Source organism: Rhinatrema bivittatum, chromosome 4 (assembly GCF_901001135.1).
Source record: "Rhinatrema bivittatum chromosome 4, aRhiBiv1.1, whole genome shotgun sequence".
Classification (NCBI taxonomy): Eukaryota; Metazoa; Chordata; class Amphibia; order Gymnophiona; family Rhinatrematidae; genus Rhinatrema; species Rhinatrema bivittatum.
In genome coordinates this window covers 142992831-143012497 of record NC_042618.1, presented here as the reverse complement: position 1 = coordinate 143012497, position 19667 = coordinate 142992831, and the positions used below count along the sequence as shown (strand labels likewise).

The following is a 19667-nucleotide window of genomic DNA, read 5'->3' as shown; positions in this document are numbered from 1 at the left end:
GATGCTATTTTTTTTCAGAACTTTTATCTTTCACAGGAAAACATACAGAGGTTGAAGCTTTTTTTTTTTTTCTTACACCATGGCTGCAGCATGTTGCAATCTATGCCAGATTGAAACTCCCTTGAGGCAGATCCAAAATGTATCAGTAAGACCCCTACATAACTCACTCCTCCTTGTAAGGCTACAACATCTAATAAGTTCATAGGGGCAGGAACCTGAATTATGGTAATCAGCCACATGAAGCTGAACACAATTTCTTTTTTTTTTTTGTTGTTGCTTTTCTAGTATTGCTTTAGTTCTCTCTTCCTACTAAAACTTTTCCCACATTCAGAACATATAAAATATCTCTCCTCATCATCTTTTCTGTTGTACCTGCATTTCTTCTTTCTGAGAATTCTGGCTTCGCAGTATATTTGAAAATATGTATATAAACTTCCTTGTTTTGCTGTCTCTCTTTGTCATCTTATTGACATTGCACAGCTTGGGTTCTCTACTTGTTGTAGAGCTCTCTCTCCTGATTGGTTGTCTTTTGAATGGCCCTGAGCTCCTTTTTGTATCTCTCCTGTTTTGCTTTGTTTCTCTGTCTGCTTTCTCTTGCCTGCTCTCATTGGTCCCTTGCCACTAAGAATACTTAGGACAATTTGCTTCCTATGATTTCCTTCAGTTGGAACTAGGCTTTCTGCAGGCCTGCAGCTCTTTCTGACTCCTGTTTCAAACTATGCAGAACTTATCACAGCTGTGACAATCTCTCCTATCTGTGCAGCTACTCCTGATGTCTTTTCATTCAAGAGTATTGAATTGTTTATCATTCAAATAAATGTTTGGTATTCAAGGACTGAGTTTTCTCTGATATTTGAAGCTGGGAATAAGGTTTCACTGACTGCATAGGCACTCAAGCTAAGGAACGACAGCTGAGAGCAATACAGTGAATAGCATTAAAAAATAATGAAAAACAGTAAGAAATATTGAAATTAAAGGAGCTATAAATCAAGGATTCAGTGGAAGTCTAGCCTTATGAACTCTCCTAGGAAAACAAGCAGCAAAGTTACTTCAGTCTGCAAATTAAACTGTCTTGTGTTTTGCTGTTTACAAAACACACTGATAACATACTAATAAAAAGAATAAATATTTCAAAATATCTGATGAATTGAATAACAGCCTGTAATTAAAAACTCATACAAAAGTTATAAAAAGTTTCCCAAACATCAATAAAATATTTAAAAATAGAAAACACATCAAATAATACCCAATAATTGAAACTAATAAAGATAAAAATCTCCACTTTCCATACCTGGGAACTTTTGATTTCCAGTCATCCTGAGATTGCCGTGGATTAGTGTGGGGGCAGGGAAGGGAATATTTCTCTTCTCACATACTTAAACACACATTCATTCTCTCTCTCACACAACACATACAGATGTTCTCACACATGCTCTTTCATGCACTCATAGAAACATAGAAATGACGGCAGAAAAAGACCAAACAGCCCATCCAGTCTGCACAGCAAGCTTCCACACTTATTTTCCCATACTTATCTGTTTCACTGACCACCAAGTTCAGGGCCCTTGGTGGTAACTGTTTGATTCGAATTTCCTGCCACCCCCTGCCATTGATGCATAGAGTAATGTTGGAGTTGCATCAAAGGTGAAACATAAGGCTTAATGGTTAAAGGTAGTAACTGCCGCATCAAGCAAGTTACCCCAATGCTTGTTTACCCAGACTGCACAGATCAATGCCTTGTTGGATGTTGTCTGAATGTAAATCCTCTTTTCCACATTTCCCTCTGCCGTTGAAGCAGAGAGCAATGCTGTATGTGCATTCAAAGTGAAGTATCAGGCTTAATTGGTTTAGGGTAGTAAACGCTGCAATAAGCAAGCTACCCAATGCTTATTTGTTTACCCAAACTGTTTAGTTCAGTCCTTGTTGGTTGTTGTCCCAATGCAAATCCTCTTTTCCACATTTCCCCTTGTCATTGAAGCAGACAAACAAACATGCTCTTTCACATACACACAGATACCCTCAAATGCTCTTTCACTCGCAGATACTCTCACATGCTCTTTCACATATATGCATGCTCCCACATGATTTCACATACATACATATATGCTCTCATATATTCTCACACACTCACTTTTTCATACACACATGTTCTTTCACACACACATGCTCTCACCCATACATACTTTCTTTCATATATACGCACGTTTTCTCTCATATACAACCATACACATTTTCTCTCATACATCACACGCATATATATACACACACATATATATACACATAGACACACACACACACACTCTCTCTCTCTCTCTCCCTCTACCTTACTCACATGTGTTTTTCCCTTTTGGCTATGGGTGTGATGAGCTCAGCAGACAACCAGAGGCCACATTTTCTTCTGCTGCAAACAGGGCCTCCTCCCTTCTTCAGCTGCTGGCAGGTTGAGCTTCACTTCCTCTCTTCTCAGCCATCAGCAAATTGGGCTCCACCGATGGCCCTCTGGGTCTCCTCCCTTCTTTGCTGCTAGCAGGATAGGATCTGCTGGTGGCCAGCTGGGCCTTCTCTCTTCCTTGGCCACCCAGTTGGTGACCTGTGAGGCTTCCTGTTTTCTTTAGCCATTGACAGATTGGGCTCCACTGACAGTCTGTAAGGACGTCTTTTTGCTTTGACCACAGACAATTTAGGCTCTGTCAGCAGCCTGTGGGGTCTCTTCTGGTTGGATTTACTGCCTATTTACACAATACTAGTAAAAGAATTAATTACTGTTGTTTTCTAGTGTGATGATTGTACCTGGTCTGTAGTACCATGAGTAAGAAGTTATTTGGCAAGGGCACAGGACTGTGGTCTTGGGGTGATCGGGACATTGTATGAGCCCCACTCAGGCAATGAACCCTAAAATAAATCACATTAGTGAATATAATTTCTCATGTGGTACTCCCAACCTTGACATGAAGATAATTCATATCCCGGACCAAAGGATGGGAGACGTATACAGAGTATGGGAAACATTTTCTTAATAAAGCAAATCTCACAAATCATCAGGAAAGCATACTGATGAGAGACCAATATCATGTTCTGATTGTAACAAAAGTTTCAACTGGAAAGCAAATTTCACAAGAAACTCAAAATTCCACCCAACAGCAAGATCAAGTTCAAGTAGGGAATGTAATAAAAGCTTGGAAATGGTTTCCATGGAGTATCGTTCAGCCCAGGCTAGATCTTCGAAGGACTATGCTACATTTCATCAGATTTGGATCCCTTTTATTGATCATTTTCCAGAGGATCTGCAGAAGCAATTGAGACATTGCGATATTGCACGTAAGGAAGCTGGAAGCACTGTTACTTAAAGAAATGCAGATGCCTTTCTAAGATGTATCACACTCTCAACAGTCACAATTTATATTTTTGTGTTGCATTCTTATTGTCGATTGGGTTTTGTATAAGGAGAGAAATATAAAATGGCTGATGTTGGAGATGGTTTTTCCTATTACAAGCCTCTGAGTGAGCTATGTCAATAAAGAATATATAACCATAAAATCTTATGTCACAAAAAATGATACTGATGACAGATCATTCTCTTGTATTAAATTTGACAAATGGCAAGTGCTTCAACAGGAAGACAGGCATCTCCCATGCTACTCTGCCATGCTGTTATACTCCTTATCAAACACCTTGGGAGTCTTTCTTCCACTCAGCATTGCTAGCATACACAGACTTTGTACCTTGAGGGTCTTGCTGTCACTCTGTCTTGCTGTCATACTCTAAACTCTATACCTTGAGATGTTCGTGCCACTATGGGGGCTACTTTACACTTTTTAAGGTGCCTTGGTGTGTTGATGACACTTATTTACTTTGTCCCTTTATCAGTGCTTTGGATTTTTTCCCTGCCACCTTTTCTGCTTTACTCCTCCTTCATGGTGCCTTAGGATGTTGATGCCACTCTTGGTGCCACTATGCCTCTAGTGCTGCCTTCAAGAGTTCATGCCACTTTGTTGGTGCCTTTTGAAGCCTTGGGTGTTCTTCCCTGTCTTGTTGCTTCTTTGCTCTTCCAATGGTACCTTGGAGAACTTCTGCTACTGCTGGTACTGGTTTGCCCCATTGCTGGTTCTTGGACTCTTCATGCCACTTTTGGTTTTGCATTGACATAGTCTTGATTCATTGGCATGCCATCACCTTTCCGATGATGCCTATCCACCAGTTTCATTAGAAATTATTAGAAAATTCCAATTTGGGAGCCCAAAATATTGACTATCCTGATAAACCAGTGAACAAATAAAACAAACAATATTTTGTGGTTTGAAACTAATGAAATGAATGGAGGTGCCCTACAAAATGAATGAACAAACTGAAATGAAATTTTTCCTCTGTACGTTGCTATATGGATATAGATATATAGTTATACACACATATATGAATGAATGTTTAAATCCATATGGGTTTAATAATCAATATATGAAAACCTTTATTTAAGCAACTAATTTTGGGAAATTTATTGGCTGTTTATTTAAATGGTACAGTACCCTATCTCAGAGCAATTGGATGTAACTATTCTTGATGCCACTGTCAGCCACATGGCTGGTAACAACCATCAGCTCTTCTGAATATTACAGTCAAACTGAAAAAGCATGGAATAGCCAGAATGGGAATTAATTTTTTATATTTTTAAACTAAATGCTATTTTGGTAGCTATAATAGTTCAATAAATTAGATGCCAGCACAGTATTATTTACATTGGCTTCCTCAGAATGTTAACAGGAAATTTGCATTGACGTTCTGTCATTATCTCAGCTGGAGCTTTGTGTATCATATTCCTCACTCTTTTTTCAGTTAGGAATAAATAACAGCGACTTCTGGGTGCTACAGCTCAGATTAGGTGCCCTCCTCAGATCTGCTTCCTTCTTCTTGGCTGCAGACCTACCGTTAAAAAGTCTCCAGTCACATCTCAGTCCTGGAGGATCACTTTCCTTTTCTTCAAAGGTGAAAGAGGACCTCTTTGGCGTGATCATTATGTTTTAAGAAACCTAACAATATGAACATTACCATTTCTTTGTAAACAATAGCTTTTAGAGAACTCAGTCCTTGTAGGAAAAGCAGATGGAAATCAACCACAGCATCTGGCCACCTTATGCAATATTCATTCATTTTAAGATCCTAGTCCTAATCAATAGGTCACAGGTCAGAAAACCTGTTATATATAATCTTCAAAACAATTCAAAAGTGGCATATTGTGGATGTTCCTAGCAAGCTGAGAGCCATATAATCTTCCCAAAATCGAACAAGCAAATGACTAGGCACTCCAAAGTAAATAAACTAAATTTTACAATATAATAAAATAATATTTTGATTCAGCTCTTGGGATGGTTCTGTTGTTGAACTAAAATGTTTATTTAATTACTCTAGCATGCCTGGCCTTTTATTTGTTGAGTTAGCTTCATATACCATTGAAATATATAACTGCATTCCAGTTTGATTGCTTTAACCCCTCTCCCCTTTGCTCTGTGTTATTCATTCTTGGCCTAGAGACCTTCACAAACATATATATGAGCAGAGTTGAAATTAGTGGTAGCCTTACCTCGATTTTTTCCCAAACAGCTTCATAATTCTCTTGATGCTGTATATCTTGCATTAGTTGCTGAATTAAAGCATATTTACTTGTGCTGGGCTTCTCACTGAGCACAGAAGACTGATCTTGCAAGGGACTCTCCAATTTCTCTGTGTATTTTTTAGCACAAGTCACTGGCACAAGTAAATCATCATCAGAAAGAATGTCACTCAGGGGCCCAGACTCAATACTGTCATCTAATGATGGTGCTATGTCGCTTGAGGAGCTTGGGGAAACTTGACCCATCCTTTTGTGCTTCTTGTTAATTGGAAAAATAGGGTACATTTCAGAATCTGAATTCATTTCTGAAAGCTCCCAGTCATCAATGTTCTGAAGGGTCTCGCCTATAGAGTTCTGAGGCACCAACTTTGCCAGATTTTCTAATTTCAGTGCCAGCACTTCTGTCTGTTTGAGGTGAGAGGGAAGTGCTAAATATTCATCTGAACCATACCAGGCCCTGCAGTTTTTCCCATTAGAGCTCGCATAACTTGAAGAGGAACAGCCCTGTATGCTTTTACTGTTCAAAAGTGCAGAAGTAGAGGCATTTCTAGTTCCTGAGCCAGAAGAGGACCACATCTTCTGGTCATATGGAAGCAAAGATGGGTCTGTGTTACTTTGGATCTGGGTACTTGGAGTTGCCTGGTTTAAAAAAATCAAAGGCATAGATGTAGAGTCTGTTTCCTCCAATGACTGGGAGATATCTGAAGGGATTCCATTTTCCTCAGCTGATGTCCATTTTTTGTCCTGCTTTGGTGAAGTTGTGTTAGCCACGACTTTTGAGGTCTGACCTGGATTCACCTCAGAAGTATCGTATGATTTTTTATGCCTCCGTTTTTCTTTTGGATTATGGCCATCAGACCTACTAGGACTTACAGTATTGTCTTTATGAGAATTTTTTATAGTATTGTCTACTATCCTGTCTTTCATTTTAAATAAACAGTCATAAGACTGACTGGCAATAGAAGGATTACAACAATAGGAGGACTGTAAAGACAAACACAATTTGGACTTGTCTGGGAGCTCCATCAGTGAAGGGGTGCTCCTGCTCAGTTCACTCTTTAATATAAGGGAAGGCATGTGGTTGGCTCTACCATTGGCCTGTCTGTCATCATGAAACACCTCCGTGTCCTCTTCCTGAAACAGGCCTCGTTTTGGTAGTGTAGGCTGTGTGGGTGAATCCTCATTATAGTTAAAGCAGTCCCTGATTGGCCTTTTAGAAATGGAATTTTCACAATGAGGAAGCAGTTTACCTCTTGGAGCAGTGGATTTCTGTGTTGGATGACAGTCTTGCTTCACTAACTCATAGACAGACTTTCTGTCATCCAATTCATCACCTTGGGCATAAACATCTTTGCTACCAAAAGGCATTCCAGAAGGAGATAAGAGTGAAAGTCCTGGTGATTCTCGTGTGGTCCTGCTGATATTACTCTCACTCTGACTTTCAGTTGAAGGAAGTAAACTGTCTTCCCTCCCTTCAATAGTTTCTGAGGCAACAGGTTCCGTGGAAACGGTCAGCAATCCCACACTCTTGACAAGCTCTGGGAAGTCCTTTTCCATATCACTGCAGCTCAAGGAGTCAAGTGGTTTTGCATTAGTGCAGCTGGAGGTGACATCACCCAGGCCACCCAGCAGATCCTCACTGGGGCTGTAGTCTGACAGTTCAAATGCAGTGATACCACAGTCTAATGACAGGTAGTTCTGAGAGCATTTGATAGTCAGTTGCCCCGAGTCATCCACTTCTGTCAAAGAGTCAAGCCGATCCTGAAACAAGTTAAAGAAATGACTTTGTAAAAGTAGCATAACCATAATCAGGATTATTAGGACTGTCTAAGTTGTAGCCTATTTACTGCCCCCCTGTTGGAAAGCTATATTCTTCTATAGGATCCTGGTATAGTTGTGCAACTATACCCTAAAGCCAGATAACCCACAAATTATCCACCTAAATGGCAACTTTTTAAAATATTTCACCACTTATCATTATCCGGCTATAATTTAGCCAGATAAAAAAGAGGTGTCCCAGGAAGTGCCAAAGTTATTTGGCTAATTTAGCCAAATTTCAATTATATCTGGTTAAGTTAGCCAGATAACTTTACACCTGCTTCAGAGCTGGGTTAAAATTATTCAGCTTTCTGTGGCCAAATAACTAGTCACTTAATTTGATATCTTCAGAAGATAACCGGTTAAGTAGCACTCCTTTAAAAAAAACAAAACAAAAAAACAGTCACCAGCCTCCCTGCCCAAACCCACCCCCTCAGGAAGGTCCCCTCCCCATCCCTATGAAATAAATTAAACAGATATTGGCGCCGGCCAGGCCCAGCCCTCCAGCCCTCTCCCCTCCCACACCACTAAAAAAGACCAAAACATTTTGCCTCCTTGTCCTCCAAACTCCCCACCATGCCTCCATCCTTCCCTCAAGGCCCTCCCACCCACCCACCCAGTACCTGAATCTGAGCCACCTTTCATATTCCAAGATTGCAGTACAATGCGATCCCTGATACTTCCTGTGTTACTCTGATAATAACGTTGGAAGCATACTCTATCAGTTCATTTACGTTAATAGAGTACACTTCCAGCGTTATTACTAGAGCATACTCTCAGTATACTGATAAAGTACTCCATCAGTATAAACGAACTGATAAGAGTATACTTCCAGTGTTATTACCAGAGTAGTGCTAGAAGCACCCAGGATCACATTGTACTGCAATCTCAGGATACAAAAGGGGGACCCAATTCAGGTACTGGGTGGGGGGAAGGCTGGAGGGGCTGGCCTGGTTAGTGCCATTATCTGTTTAATTTATACATTTCAGGGGTTGGAGCATCCAAGTCAGCAGATAGATTTGGACTTTTGTGATGGGGAAGAGGGATGGGAATTGAGCAGGGAGGCCCATGACTGTGTTTTATTTTATTTTTTTAAAGGAGTGCTACTTAGCCACATCTTTTAAAGATATGTGGTTAAGTAGCTAGTTATCTAGCCACACAGTGCTGGATGAATTTAGGACTAACTGGCTATATTCAAACGCTGGCTGGTTAGGGTTAAAGTTATTCGGCTATATGTAGCCGGATAACTTTAGGCTGGTATATTCATGTTTATCCTGCTGAATATATGGGATAAGTTATCCACCTAACTTGCCTACTTACTGACTTACTGAATATTACCCTCAACATTCCTCGTTTGTCAGAGAACCAAGTGAACAGACACAGAAATCAGACAAATCCCTGCTTCTGCAGCCCTAACTCAGTCTATATGCCGCTAACTTGGGGTCCCTCCAGTGCTATTTAATGCACATCTAAAAACCTTCCCAGAAGCCAGTCTATAAGTAATAAATCAGATCTATGCAAGTGACAAGAGCTTTGTGAAGAATCGGACATCCCCTTTGCCTCACCCCAGGTATCCTAGCTTTCAATTTAAAAAAATATATAAATCATAACTGCATTATTTCATAGTGTTCACTTGATGTTATTATTTCATAGTGTTCACAATTCCACTATAGACAATGCATAAAGGCACATTGCCAATGTTTTTACTGTTTTCTAACACACTGCAATAGAACAACAGCATATGACAGGATTGTGGCAACTGTAAGAAGCAGAATGTTACAGAATCATTCAAATAAAATGCGGCACACATACAAAAGTAAGAGAAGCTCGTATCTAAGGCAAAAACTAATTTTTCCATCACAGAAAATTTTGTGGAAAAATATCTAATTCCATACATTTTTTTCATCATACATTGTAATAAAATTTGTTTTTGGTAAAACACATCAATCTCTCCTCCCCCCAGCCAATAACATTTGTTGTTCACGCTGTATTTGCAAACTCTCACCATTTTACTTTTAGATGGCAGACCTAGAAAATTTCACCACTTTTCACGCAACATGCAGGAGTGTTTCTATTAATGTCAAAGCAAGATTGCTAATACTGCTTCTGTAAACCAAACTGTAAATTTCAAGCAGTGCTCCTTTTGTCTGACAAGAATGCCATACCTCCTGCGTCTCCTCTGAGAACGCTTGCAGGATGTCCGCCTGCCTGGTGTAGTTCCCGTTGGTGTCCTGTAGGCCCTGTAGGATGCGCTCTCTCAGGACCAGCACGGAGACCCGCAGCTGGTGCCACAGTAGCTGCACTGTGTGGATGTCGACTATCACATTGACAGAGTAGGACAGCAGCTTGAGAGAGAACTCAGTCTCCAGTAGAGCATGGATCTGCTCGACGTGGTCAGAGATATCTTCACATATATCCTGTGGCAGGAAAGAATAATGGGCTTAATCTTGGGTGCATTTAGTTAAATGTTTATTTGTTTCACTCATGAAAACTGCGTTACTGAGATACAGTAGAATAGTGGGACATAATTAATGTATTCAGTTGCCTCTTTGTTATTTATGAACCGATGGCAACAACTGAGTCAACAGCTGGCCCTGATTTGCCTGGATTCTTCTTCCAGTGAAGAGAATAGACATTGCATATTCTTATCATACTGTATAAAGGCAAGGCTGTACTAAGCCCTATACAGAAAGAGCTAACATGTGATCAATCAAAACAAAAACATAAAACAAATTTCAATCAAAATACTTTTAAAAATGCTCTAGTAGATTTTATAAATTACTATTATAATGTCTCCAGTAAAAAAATTAGACTAAAAAAAGTCTAGATGCACCATTCTTAAAGGCTGATGTATTAAATTTCAGACAAAAATATTTTTAGTGTGGAGGCACTCAATTCTTTAGCATGCATGCTAAAATCACATTTAATATTCTATTCATTAAGATAACGATATAAAGGTGAATTTTAAAAGCCTTATGAATGCCAAAGCCGGGAGATACGAGTGTGTCTCAGGCTGGCATATGTCATATGGCTTTTAAAGAAGGGCCTGAGTATGCGCGTATTTCCTGGTACATGCACAAATAAAAAGTGCAAAAAAGGGACAGGGCATGGGTATGTTCTGGCTGGAGCATGGGTAAGATATGGGCATTCCAGGAAGGTCATTTGAAATGTGCGCGTATTTATGCGCACAAGCGCATGCCAGGGTCCCCTACTGCGTAACTTTACTTCTGCTATGGATGGTATGTACATTTTAAAATAAAAAAAATCAAGGCTAGTCACCGGGGTTTGAAGGGTTGAGGCTAAAAGGGTAAAAGGGAGGAAGGTTAATTGTGGGGGTTAGGAAGTCAGAAGTCTTTACCTGGACGAACTGGGAATGAACTGGGGAAACGGGTAATTGTGTCAGCACGTGTATCTAAACAAATTGCATGTCCATACAAAATTGCCCGCATGTACGCGCGTATGATATAATGGCCGTGTTCATTCGTGCGAGTCGTTATACGTACATACATGTACGCCCGCACGGCTATTTACAAATTATCGTCATACAAATAAAGTGATCACTAAAGAAGTTCCATAATTTATGAACATGCACCCAGGGAGGGTGATTTTATAACTATGTACATTTGGGTAAAGTCAGCATGTACCTTTCACACAAAGAATTTATCCTGAATTTTCAAAGTAAACTTAAGCACATAAGTTCGGTTTGAAGATTTGCAGGTAATTGGCCTGGTACCCACACAGTTCAAGTTGCACTCTCTGCAACATGCAGAGGGAGGACAGAAAGTTGACCCAGGCATAGAGAATTTGATTGAGGGTAAAGAGATGATTGTTTAAGAGTTTGGTAAGCTGTGTCTTGTGCCTCTTATTTCTGCTATTGTTTTCCTTTCTTTGTCTTCTGGTGTTCTTGTGAGGGTTTGTCTGTTGGTTTCAATTTGTTTCACGTTTTCTCACTCTGTGTATTAGAAATTGCAATAGATGAGTGGCACTGGAGTGCATGGAACAAGAAAGGAGGTAAAAGACAGTCTGAATACATAGGTATTCTATAAGTATGACTGCTGAGACTGTGCTTAGGAGCATACTGAGGAGAGGATGCAGGAGGGGAGAGATCACGATTGCCATTATGAGCAGTGGAGTGCAGGTTGTGAAGAAGAGGGAAGATGTCTTGAAAGGGGTGATACAGTAGCAAAGCACATGGAGCTAGAGAAAAGAGGGCAGAGTCTGATATTAAAACTTGTTATTCACAGAAAGAAGGACAGCAGGAAAGGACAGGAAGGGGAGGAGGGAAAAGGAGAAGGGCATGGGAAGGCCTGAAAGGAAGACCCGACAGCAATGACCTGTAATATATGAGAAGCACAAGGAGGATGAAGAGGCAAGACCAAGCATCACTGATACAGAATCAAAGACACGCTTGTGGATACTCAAGAACAACCAAGAGGAGAATGACAATATCCTAGAACATATTCTAGACCAGTGGTTCCCAACCCTGTACTGGGGACCCCCAGCCAGTCGGGTTTCAGGCTATCCACAATGAATATGCATGAGAGAAAATTTGCATGCCTGTTCTAGACAGTTACATCACCCGGTATGGCAAAGATTCAATGTGGAAATCCTTGGCTACAAAGCAATACATCAGGAAAACTCTGACATAACAAGTTAGCAGCAGGACCATTAAACAAATTCAACATTGACGTTAGTACTGCAGGTAGCCCATCAGGGAAAAGCAACCAGGACATAGTAATATCACAGGAAGAAAAGAGGCAGGAATGCTTGTCCTTATCAGCTGAATAGATTGTAAGAAAGGTTCTGTTGCTATATGGGACTTGTAAGACTAAGGGCCTTACTTACCAAGGCTATCGTAGACTTCTGCTGTTAGCACAAGCCTGCGATAGCCTTTGAAGGTAGTGCATGACTGCGCTACCTAAATTGGGGCGGAGTCGGCCCCGGATGAGGAGGAGTCGGGGTGTCACCGGGCCTGACTCCGCGAAGATGGCGTCGCCAGCGAAAAGGTAAGGGCCTTTTCGCGTCCTAGTTCGCGCCCAATAGCTACACCTTCTATGGTGGCGCTATTGGGTGCGAAACCGGCAGTGATCACACCGCGGCGTTGCGATCGCCGCCGGCTAGTGCAGGACCACCCCCCGAGTCGACCCCCCGCCCCCCATTAGCGCAATTTTCTAAAGTATCGCAGGCCTGCAATACTTTAGAAAATGAGGCCCTAAGAGTTCTCCGCCAGTCTTGAACTAGGGTCTGCTCAGTTTAATGCTGGTTCTTTCTGCATAGAGGCATGGGATGGTTTAGATGAGGTGATGCTTAGGCAACCTTTCCTAAAAGCCTTAAACCTTAGTGATCTGCACTGCTGATTAATCCTCAGGTCTTCTAAAGAGAGAAATTGTTCCTGGTATTTAGGAAGCTCAGAGGCCAAAGTTGTGTGGGATCCTGGAGAAGACCGATGAGCTCTTAAAACCATTATGTTATGGGGGGGTGTCAGTTTTCAAATGTATTTGACATCTATTCAGACTAACTTTTCCTGGGTTGTAGGACTCCCTTTTGGACTGCCTTTACAGACTGAAAAGGAAAGGTGTTTAAGGGACTATGGGGCTGATGAAATACAGTGCGCTCAGCCGAGCACACTGTTTAACCCGCTGTCGGACGTGGGTTAAATAGGCGCTAAACCACCCCCAATGCGATAGCAGGATTAGTGCCTATTTAACGCGCGTCCGACGCGGAGTGAATGAGTTAGCCCTCATTCACATGCAAATGCATGTGAATGAGCCTATTACTCTTTCACTCCAAATGCAAAAAAAATATGCTTCTCAGACACCTGGAGCAGGCGTTAATAGCTGAGCACATTGAAAAAAGTACAGAAAAGCAGAAAAAAATGCTTTTCTGTACTTTTTTTAAAGTTAAAAAAAAGAAAAAAAACCCTCTGCCAGCTGCTTTGAAGACTGACGCCGAGCATATGCTCGGCGTCATTTTTCATAACCAGCGGGCTGCAGTAATGAAAACCAATGCTGAGTTTATTGGTATCAGTGTTCATAACCGGCAGACCGCTGGTAACCGCGGGGTCGCGTTAGCAAGGAGGCTCTACGGTCGTGCTAGCGACCCTAGCACATCCTTGCTAGTGCAACCCCCTAATTTGTTTACTGCATGCTGCCCCCCTTACAGGCGCCATGCGTGAGCTAAGAAAGCGGGCGCTGAAAAGTCTTTAAAAATGGCGTGGGCCATCCAGTGCTCCTACCATGTGACAGGGGCCGGCCAATGGCACGGATACCCTGTCACATGGTAAGGGCAAAGGACCATCGGCGCCATTTTGATTAGTGGCAGCCAACGGCCCGGGAGCAGGAGATCGCTCCCGGGACCCCCACTGGACCACCAGGTACCTGTAAAATGTTTTTTGGGGGGTTGGGAGGGTGGGGGAAGCAAAGGGATTCGTTTTAAAGGGTCGGGGTGGGTTTAGGGGTTATTTTTGTGTGCCGTTTTTCCCGCCCACCCCCAAAACGATAAGAGAACCCCCACGATCAATATCGTGGGGTTTTCCTATCGTTTCAGGGGAGCCCCCGATTTCCGATGATTTTGAAAATATCGACAATATTTTCAATCGTCCGAAGCTCGATTCACATCCCTACCCATATGCTTTAGAACGAAGAACACTGCCATTTTAGTAGCCACTCTCCTGACTGACACCAACCAGTTTATATCTTTTTTGAAGGTGTAGTCTCCAGAATTGTAAACAGTATTCCAAATGAGGTCTCATATGGACTTATACAGGGGCAATATCACCTCCCTTTTTCTGCTGACCATTCAACTCCCTGTGCAGCCAAGTATCTTTCTGGCTTTTGCCGTCACTTTAGCCACCTGTTTCATGGATATCATCAGATATAATCACCCCCAGATCCCACTCTTCTTTCATGCTTAGAAAAATTTCACTTCCAATACTGTACATCTCCCTTGGGATTTTGCATCCTAATTGTATCACTCTGCATTTTTTAGCATTAAATCTTAGCTGCCTGACCACAGCTTTGCTAGATCTCTCCACATGTTTTCCACACCTTTCTGGCTGTCTACTCTGTTGCCAAGTTTGGTATTATCAGCAAAAAGACAAACCTTTCCCAACAATCCTTCAGCTATGTTGCTCACAAAAATATTGAAAAAAAACGGTCAATGATCCCTGAGGCACACCAATGTTAATGTCCCCTGTTTTCAGGGTAAAATCCATTTATCGCTAACCTTTTGTTATGATGCTGCTCGCGGAGCCCATCCCTTGCCTTCCCACTGCTGAGGATTTCAAAGCTCTCCCTATGATCAGGGAAAGACTTCCTCCTCAGCTTGATCTTAATTGGTTCCTCACTGCCCCGAGATGGTGTCCCCATGGACTCCCCAGCAAAGGAAACTGGAGGTGCTTGGTATGGCGCCTCGGGAGCTGAGGAGAAAGTTCCAGCAAAGTGACAGGCACCCACTCCAGGAACTCCTCCGGAGTGGTTATGGTCACCATTACTGGGACCTCAGGAGAGTGGCTAGTAAGAGGAGGAGCAAACTCTAAGGAAGCTGCAGGGGTTACTTTCTCTCCCTCCGGTGTTTCAGCGGAGCCGGTCTCCATGGCCAATTCTGGGGTCACTGAGAGTATTGAAACCCCTTCCTCCTCAGCCATTGTCTCCGGCTCCACCTCTCCTGAGGCCAAATCTGCCCCGCTGATTGTCTCGACCTCGGTGTCTGTGACCGGGGTCAGACCTGGCTCTCCACCCTGGCTAGGTGGTAACCCTGATGGGTTCTCCCTCTCCTCTTCAGCAGTGTGGGATTCAGAGGATTGCAGGCCGGCTGGTGGTGGTTGGAGAGAGGGGTGAGGGGTTTCCTCTGCGGTTCTGCCAGGAGGAGGATTTTTAGCCCCCTTGAGCCACGATGGCAGAGGGAGGATCTCACCAAAGGAGATCTGCTTGGGGACTCAGTGTGCCCACAAGAGCTGATGTTAACGAGGATCGGGCCTCTGATGGTGTAACTGCTTTGGGGACTGATGTTTCAGGCCTCTGCTCCAGGCCCTTGCTGGTAACTGGGCCTGGATTCTTAGATTCCAATTCCGAGTCCCTTGTTCCAGAAGGGACTAACATCTTCCTCCTGATTTTGGGAGCAAGCTTTTCCTCCCCTGTGCACTTACCCTACACCAGTCCACCCCAGGCTCCTCCCTTTCCCTCTTTCCCGTCCTTATTTCTCCTCTAGCAGAGGTGTTGTCAAGGGCAGAGGTGACATGGAAGGGGTCAGGAGGGTTTAAAGCTTCCTTCTGGGGTGAGGATAGAGAGAGAGGAGACTGAGGAGGCTCCCCACTGTCTATTACCTGTTGATTCCTGACGATTTCTGACTTCACCTGAGAGTGGGGATGCTGTACAGGCCCTGGATGCAGAGAGATCACCTTGCCGATGTCATCAAGGAGGGACTGGAAGGCCTTCAAAAGCCGGCCCCTCCTGCGGCATATAGGTGCCGCTGGCGCATCGTCCAAGCCACGTGCGCCTAAGGGGCGTGCGGCTTTGCCTGAAACTTTTGCCTGATATTCTTTTTAGAGGAAGGATCAAGAATTTCCTGGGAACTTATAAGTAAGGCTGTCTGCCTAAATTTTTGAATCCTCTCTCTCTATAACTCCCCCCATACCAGGGAAACACAAAGGGGCGGATTTTAAAACCCCTGCGCGCCGGCGCGCCTATTTTGCATAGGCTGCCGGTGCGCGCAGAGCCCCGGGATGCGTGGAAGTCCCGGGGCTTCCTGAAAGGGGCTTGTCGGGGGCGTGTCAGGGGGCGTCGCTGAATGACGCTGCATTTGGGGGCATGGCGCGGCGTTTGGGGAGCGGGCCCGGGGGCATGGCGCCAGCCCGGGGGCGTTCCGGGGGCATGGCCGCGCCCTCCGGAACAGCCCCCGGGTCGGGTCTTGGCGCACCAGCAGCCCGCTGGCGCGCGCGGTTTACATCTGCCTCCGGCAGGCGTAAATCCATGGATAAAGGTGGGGGGGGGTTTAGATAGGGCAGGGGGGGTGGGTTAGGTAGGGGAAGGGAGGGGAAGGTGAGGGGAGGGCTAAAGAAATCGGAGCGGTCTCGGAGGGAACGGAGGCAGGCTGTGCGGCTCGGTGCGCGCAGGCTGCCCAAAATCGGCAGCCTTGCGCGCGCCTATCCTGGATTTTATAAGATACGTGCGGCTATGCGCGTATCTTATAAAATCCAGCGTACTTTTGCTTGCGCCTGGTGTGCCAACAAAAGTACGCGATCGCGTTATTTTTTAAAATCTACCCTAAAGTGAATATTGGAGGAACATAAAGGAAGGGGAGATTGATTTAAATTCAATCCAAATAGGTCTATAATACTTTATGCCTCATACAAAAAGAAAGGCTCGTATAAGGGAGAACAGACTTCATCTCCTTTATCAACATCTACACAGCCTCAAATCTCATCCTTCTTTAACGTTACAACTGGTACAATGTCGGGAGAAGGGACCGCTGTGAGAGTTGCCTCAGAGCAAGAAGCAACGTCACTGGTCCACGACGTCTCTATAAGCCCCAGCGCTCCTAAAACTCCTTCTCTACCATCAGTAAGAGCAAGAATAACTTCTGGACTGGCGCACTGTTAGCCCGCATTTGACCGTGTGTTTTTGACACGCTAATTTTACCCCTTATACAGTAAGGGGTAATAGCGTGTCAAAAACGCGCAGCCAACCCCCCCAAAACGAATAGCGCCCATAACATGCAAATGCATGTTGATGGCCCTATTAGTTATTCCAGCGCGATACAGAAAGTAACGCCTGCCGGCACCGGGAAAGTGTACAGAAAAGCAGAAAAAAATGCTTTTCTGTACATCCTCCGATATAATATCATAGCGATATTAAGTCGGAGGCCCCAAAATTAAAAAAAAATCAAAAATTTAAAAAAATTTTTTTTAAATCAGCCGGCAACCCGCGGGTTGAAAGACGGACGCTCAATTATGCCGGCATCCGTTTTCCGAACCCGTGGCTGTCAGCGGGTTCAAGAACCGATGCTGGTAAAATTGAGCGTCGGCTGTCAAACCCGCTGACAGTCGCTGTTCCTTTTACCGCAGGCCCTGATTTGCATACTGGATCGCGCGCCCAGGAGAGTGGCCTGAGCGCCCGTTGGGAGAGTGGGCACTCACCTCGGAGCACCGGCTCTCCCACGAATTTTACTGTATCGGCCCGAGAGTTGGATGTGGGTTCAGTTGAAAATGTTACCTTGTTTAAGAATGGAGAAAAGAGTGGAGACCTGGCAGGGGGGATATGTGGAATCACAAACTATCTTGGACATAAGTCTGCCCCAGAAACCTGTTGAAATAACAATGGACACATTATGGACAGCTTTAGAACTAGCAATAAATAAATTAACTCAGACTACTGTGAATTCCCAACAAAGGTTAATGAATGTTGAAAGTACAATCTCCTTATCTCAAAATAAGCTGGTTAAATGTGAAGGTAGATTAGAAAAGTTGGAAAATGTGCAAAGTAACCTTGTTAAATCAGAAATAATAAATCAAAAGAAATTGGAATTTATAGAAAATCAATTGAAATATTCCAATTTAAGAATTCTGAATTTTCCTAAACAAGATTTGATACCTGCAGTAGAGATGTTTAAAGAATATTTACCAGCAAACAAAAACAAAGAGCACTGAATGGGTCCTTAGAATCAAATCAGGAACACAAAAGGCACCACCAAATCACATTTAGGCATGCAACTATGTAAAATAAAAAATTTATGAATGAAGTACGAGCTGCATCTGCAAGCCTGTCGACGTGTTCAAACACACCTCGTTGAACACTCCGGTCTTTTCTTCATTTGCAGCTCCTACTGGGCTCAAAAAGCCTCTAATAGCTGTTATCGTTGGTGAAATTAAATAGTTATTATCGTTGGTGAAATTGACTTTTGTCAAAACTTATAAACTGCATAATAAATGTCCTCTTGTCCCGTTCTTATAAATTGGTAATCTCCCCGTTCATGTAGATAAACAATCTCCCTGACAGCGGCTGGTGTTTCGCTGCACCAGAATAGAAGAAAATAATTTTGAAACTGAAAACAGAGGTTATTGCTAGAGGTGCTGGATTTCTTTTAAAATTTCCGTGCAGGTGTGAACTTAAATATCTAGAGCATAAATATGTTTTTTTATATATACCTAAATTACAGCAGTTTTTGGATTCCCACCCCCCAAATATAGGACCAGGTAAGGTGCAATAGGTACAATACCAGTTGTTCTCTTTTAATGAGATTGAGAGGAGTGCAGTGATACTTCTCTCAAAGTTATTTAATTTCCTGTAATTCGCTCAATAAAAATGTTTAGCCCTGGTAATTTCCTGAAGGGAAACAGAAGATTTCAATATTGATTCTGTTAAACACTTTATTGTGTATCTGAATGAATTATTGAATTTTCTGTATTCAAGTACAAAATTTTGTTTTGTTTATCATTGAAAATGCAAAAACAATAAATAAAAAAAATAAAAAAATAAAGCTTCCTTCAAGGGGGTGGACTCAGGAGTGGAAATTGACAGGGAAGGCATTTGTTCTCCTTCCTTAAGCCACTCCATTATCTTTTCGGCAGCGACTGAATCTCCAGAGGCTGCACCCATCCCCCCTGCTGAAATTGGGGGGGAGGGGGGGCGGCTAAGTCCTCTGCTGATAGCAATTGCATTGGGGTGGCAGCCACATTCTCATGAGATGCAGTCCCCTACCCGATGGAATTTGCAGGGGTGGTTACCCCATCGGTGCCCTGGAAGTTGGATTTTGCAGGGGTGGTTGCCAGTTTCTCATCTGAGGCAGTTCCCTGCAAGTTAGAATTTGCCGGAGTGACTGCCACATACTCATAGGGGGCAGTCTCCTTTGAGGTGGATTCTGCAGGGGTAGCTGCCTCATTCTCATCCAAGGCTGTTCCCTGTGAGGTATTATGTGCAGGGGTAGCTGCCTCAACAGTACTGGGGTAAGGAGCAGACCACTTTGGGATGGTGAGTGGAGAGACTGCACTTTCACCGTCACTCTGGCATGTCTTGCTAGTTTTCTTTGTAGCTATTTTTGGCATGCTAGAGGAAGTTGACAACTTATTGCCATATTTGGCAGTAGGGTTTCTGGCTGTGATGTTCTTGGGGACCTCTGAGATGGTTTCAGAGGGTCCCCCTATCAAGGCCTGCTGTTGGAAACAGGATGCTGGGCTTGATGGACCCTTGGTCTGACCCAGTATGGCATTTTCTTATGTTCCTCTGCACTGGCAGTTATGTTGAAGTGATGG

At 43.3% G+C, this 19667-nt stretch overlaps 1 protein-coding gene across 9 annotated transcripts in view; it reads right to left on the bottom strand.

Annotated features, from left to right (window-relative positions):
* Positions 1-19667, bottom strand: part of AKAP6 (A-kinase anchoring protein 6) — a 1180609-nt gene that overhangs the window by 821158 nt on the left and 339784 nt on the right. For all 9 annotated transcript variants that reach the window (XM_029598925.1, XM_029598924.1, XM_029598922.1 and 6 more), the window contains 2 exons: positions 9586-9837; positions 5573-7363 (listed from right to left, as the gene is read on the bottom strand). In XM_029598925.1, coding sequence (XP_029454785.1) covers positions 5573-7363; positions 9586-9837 — 2043 coding nt within the window. The remainder of the gene's footprint in view (positions 1-5572; positions 7364-9585; positions 9838-19667) is intronic.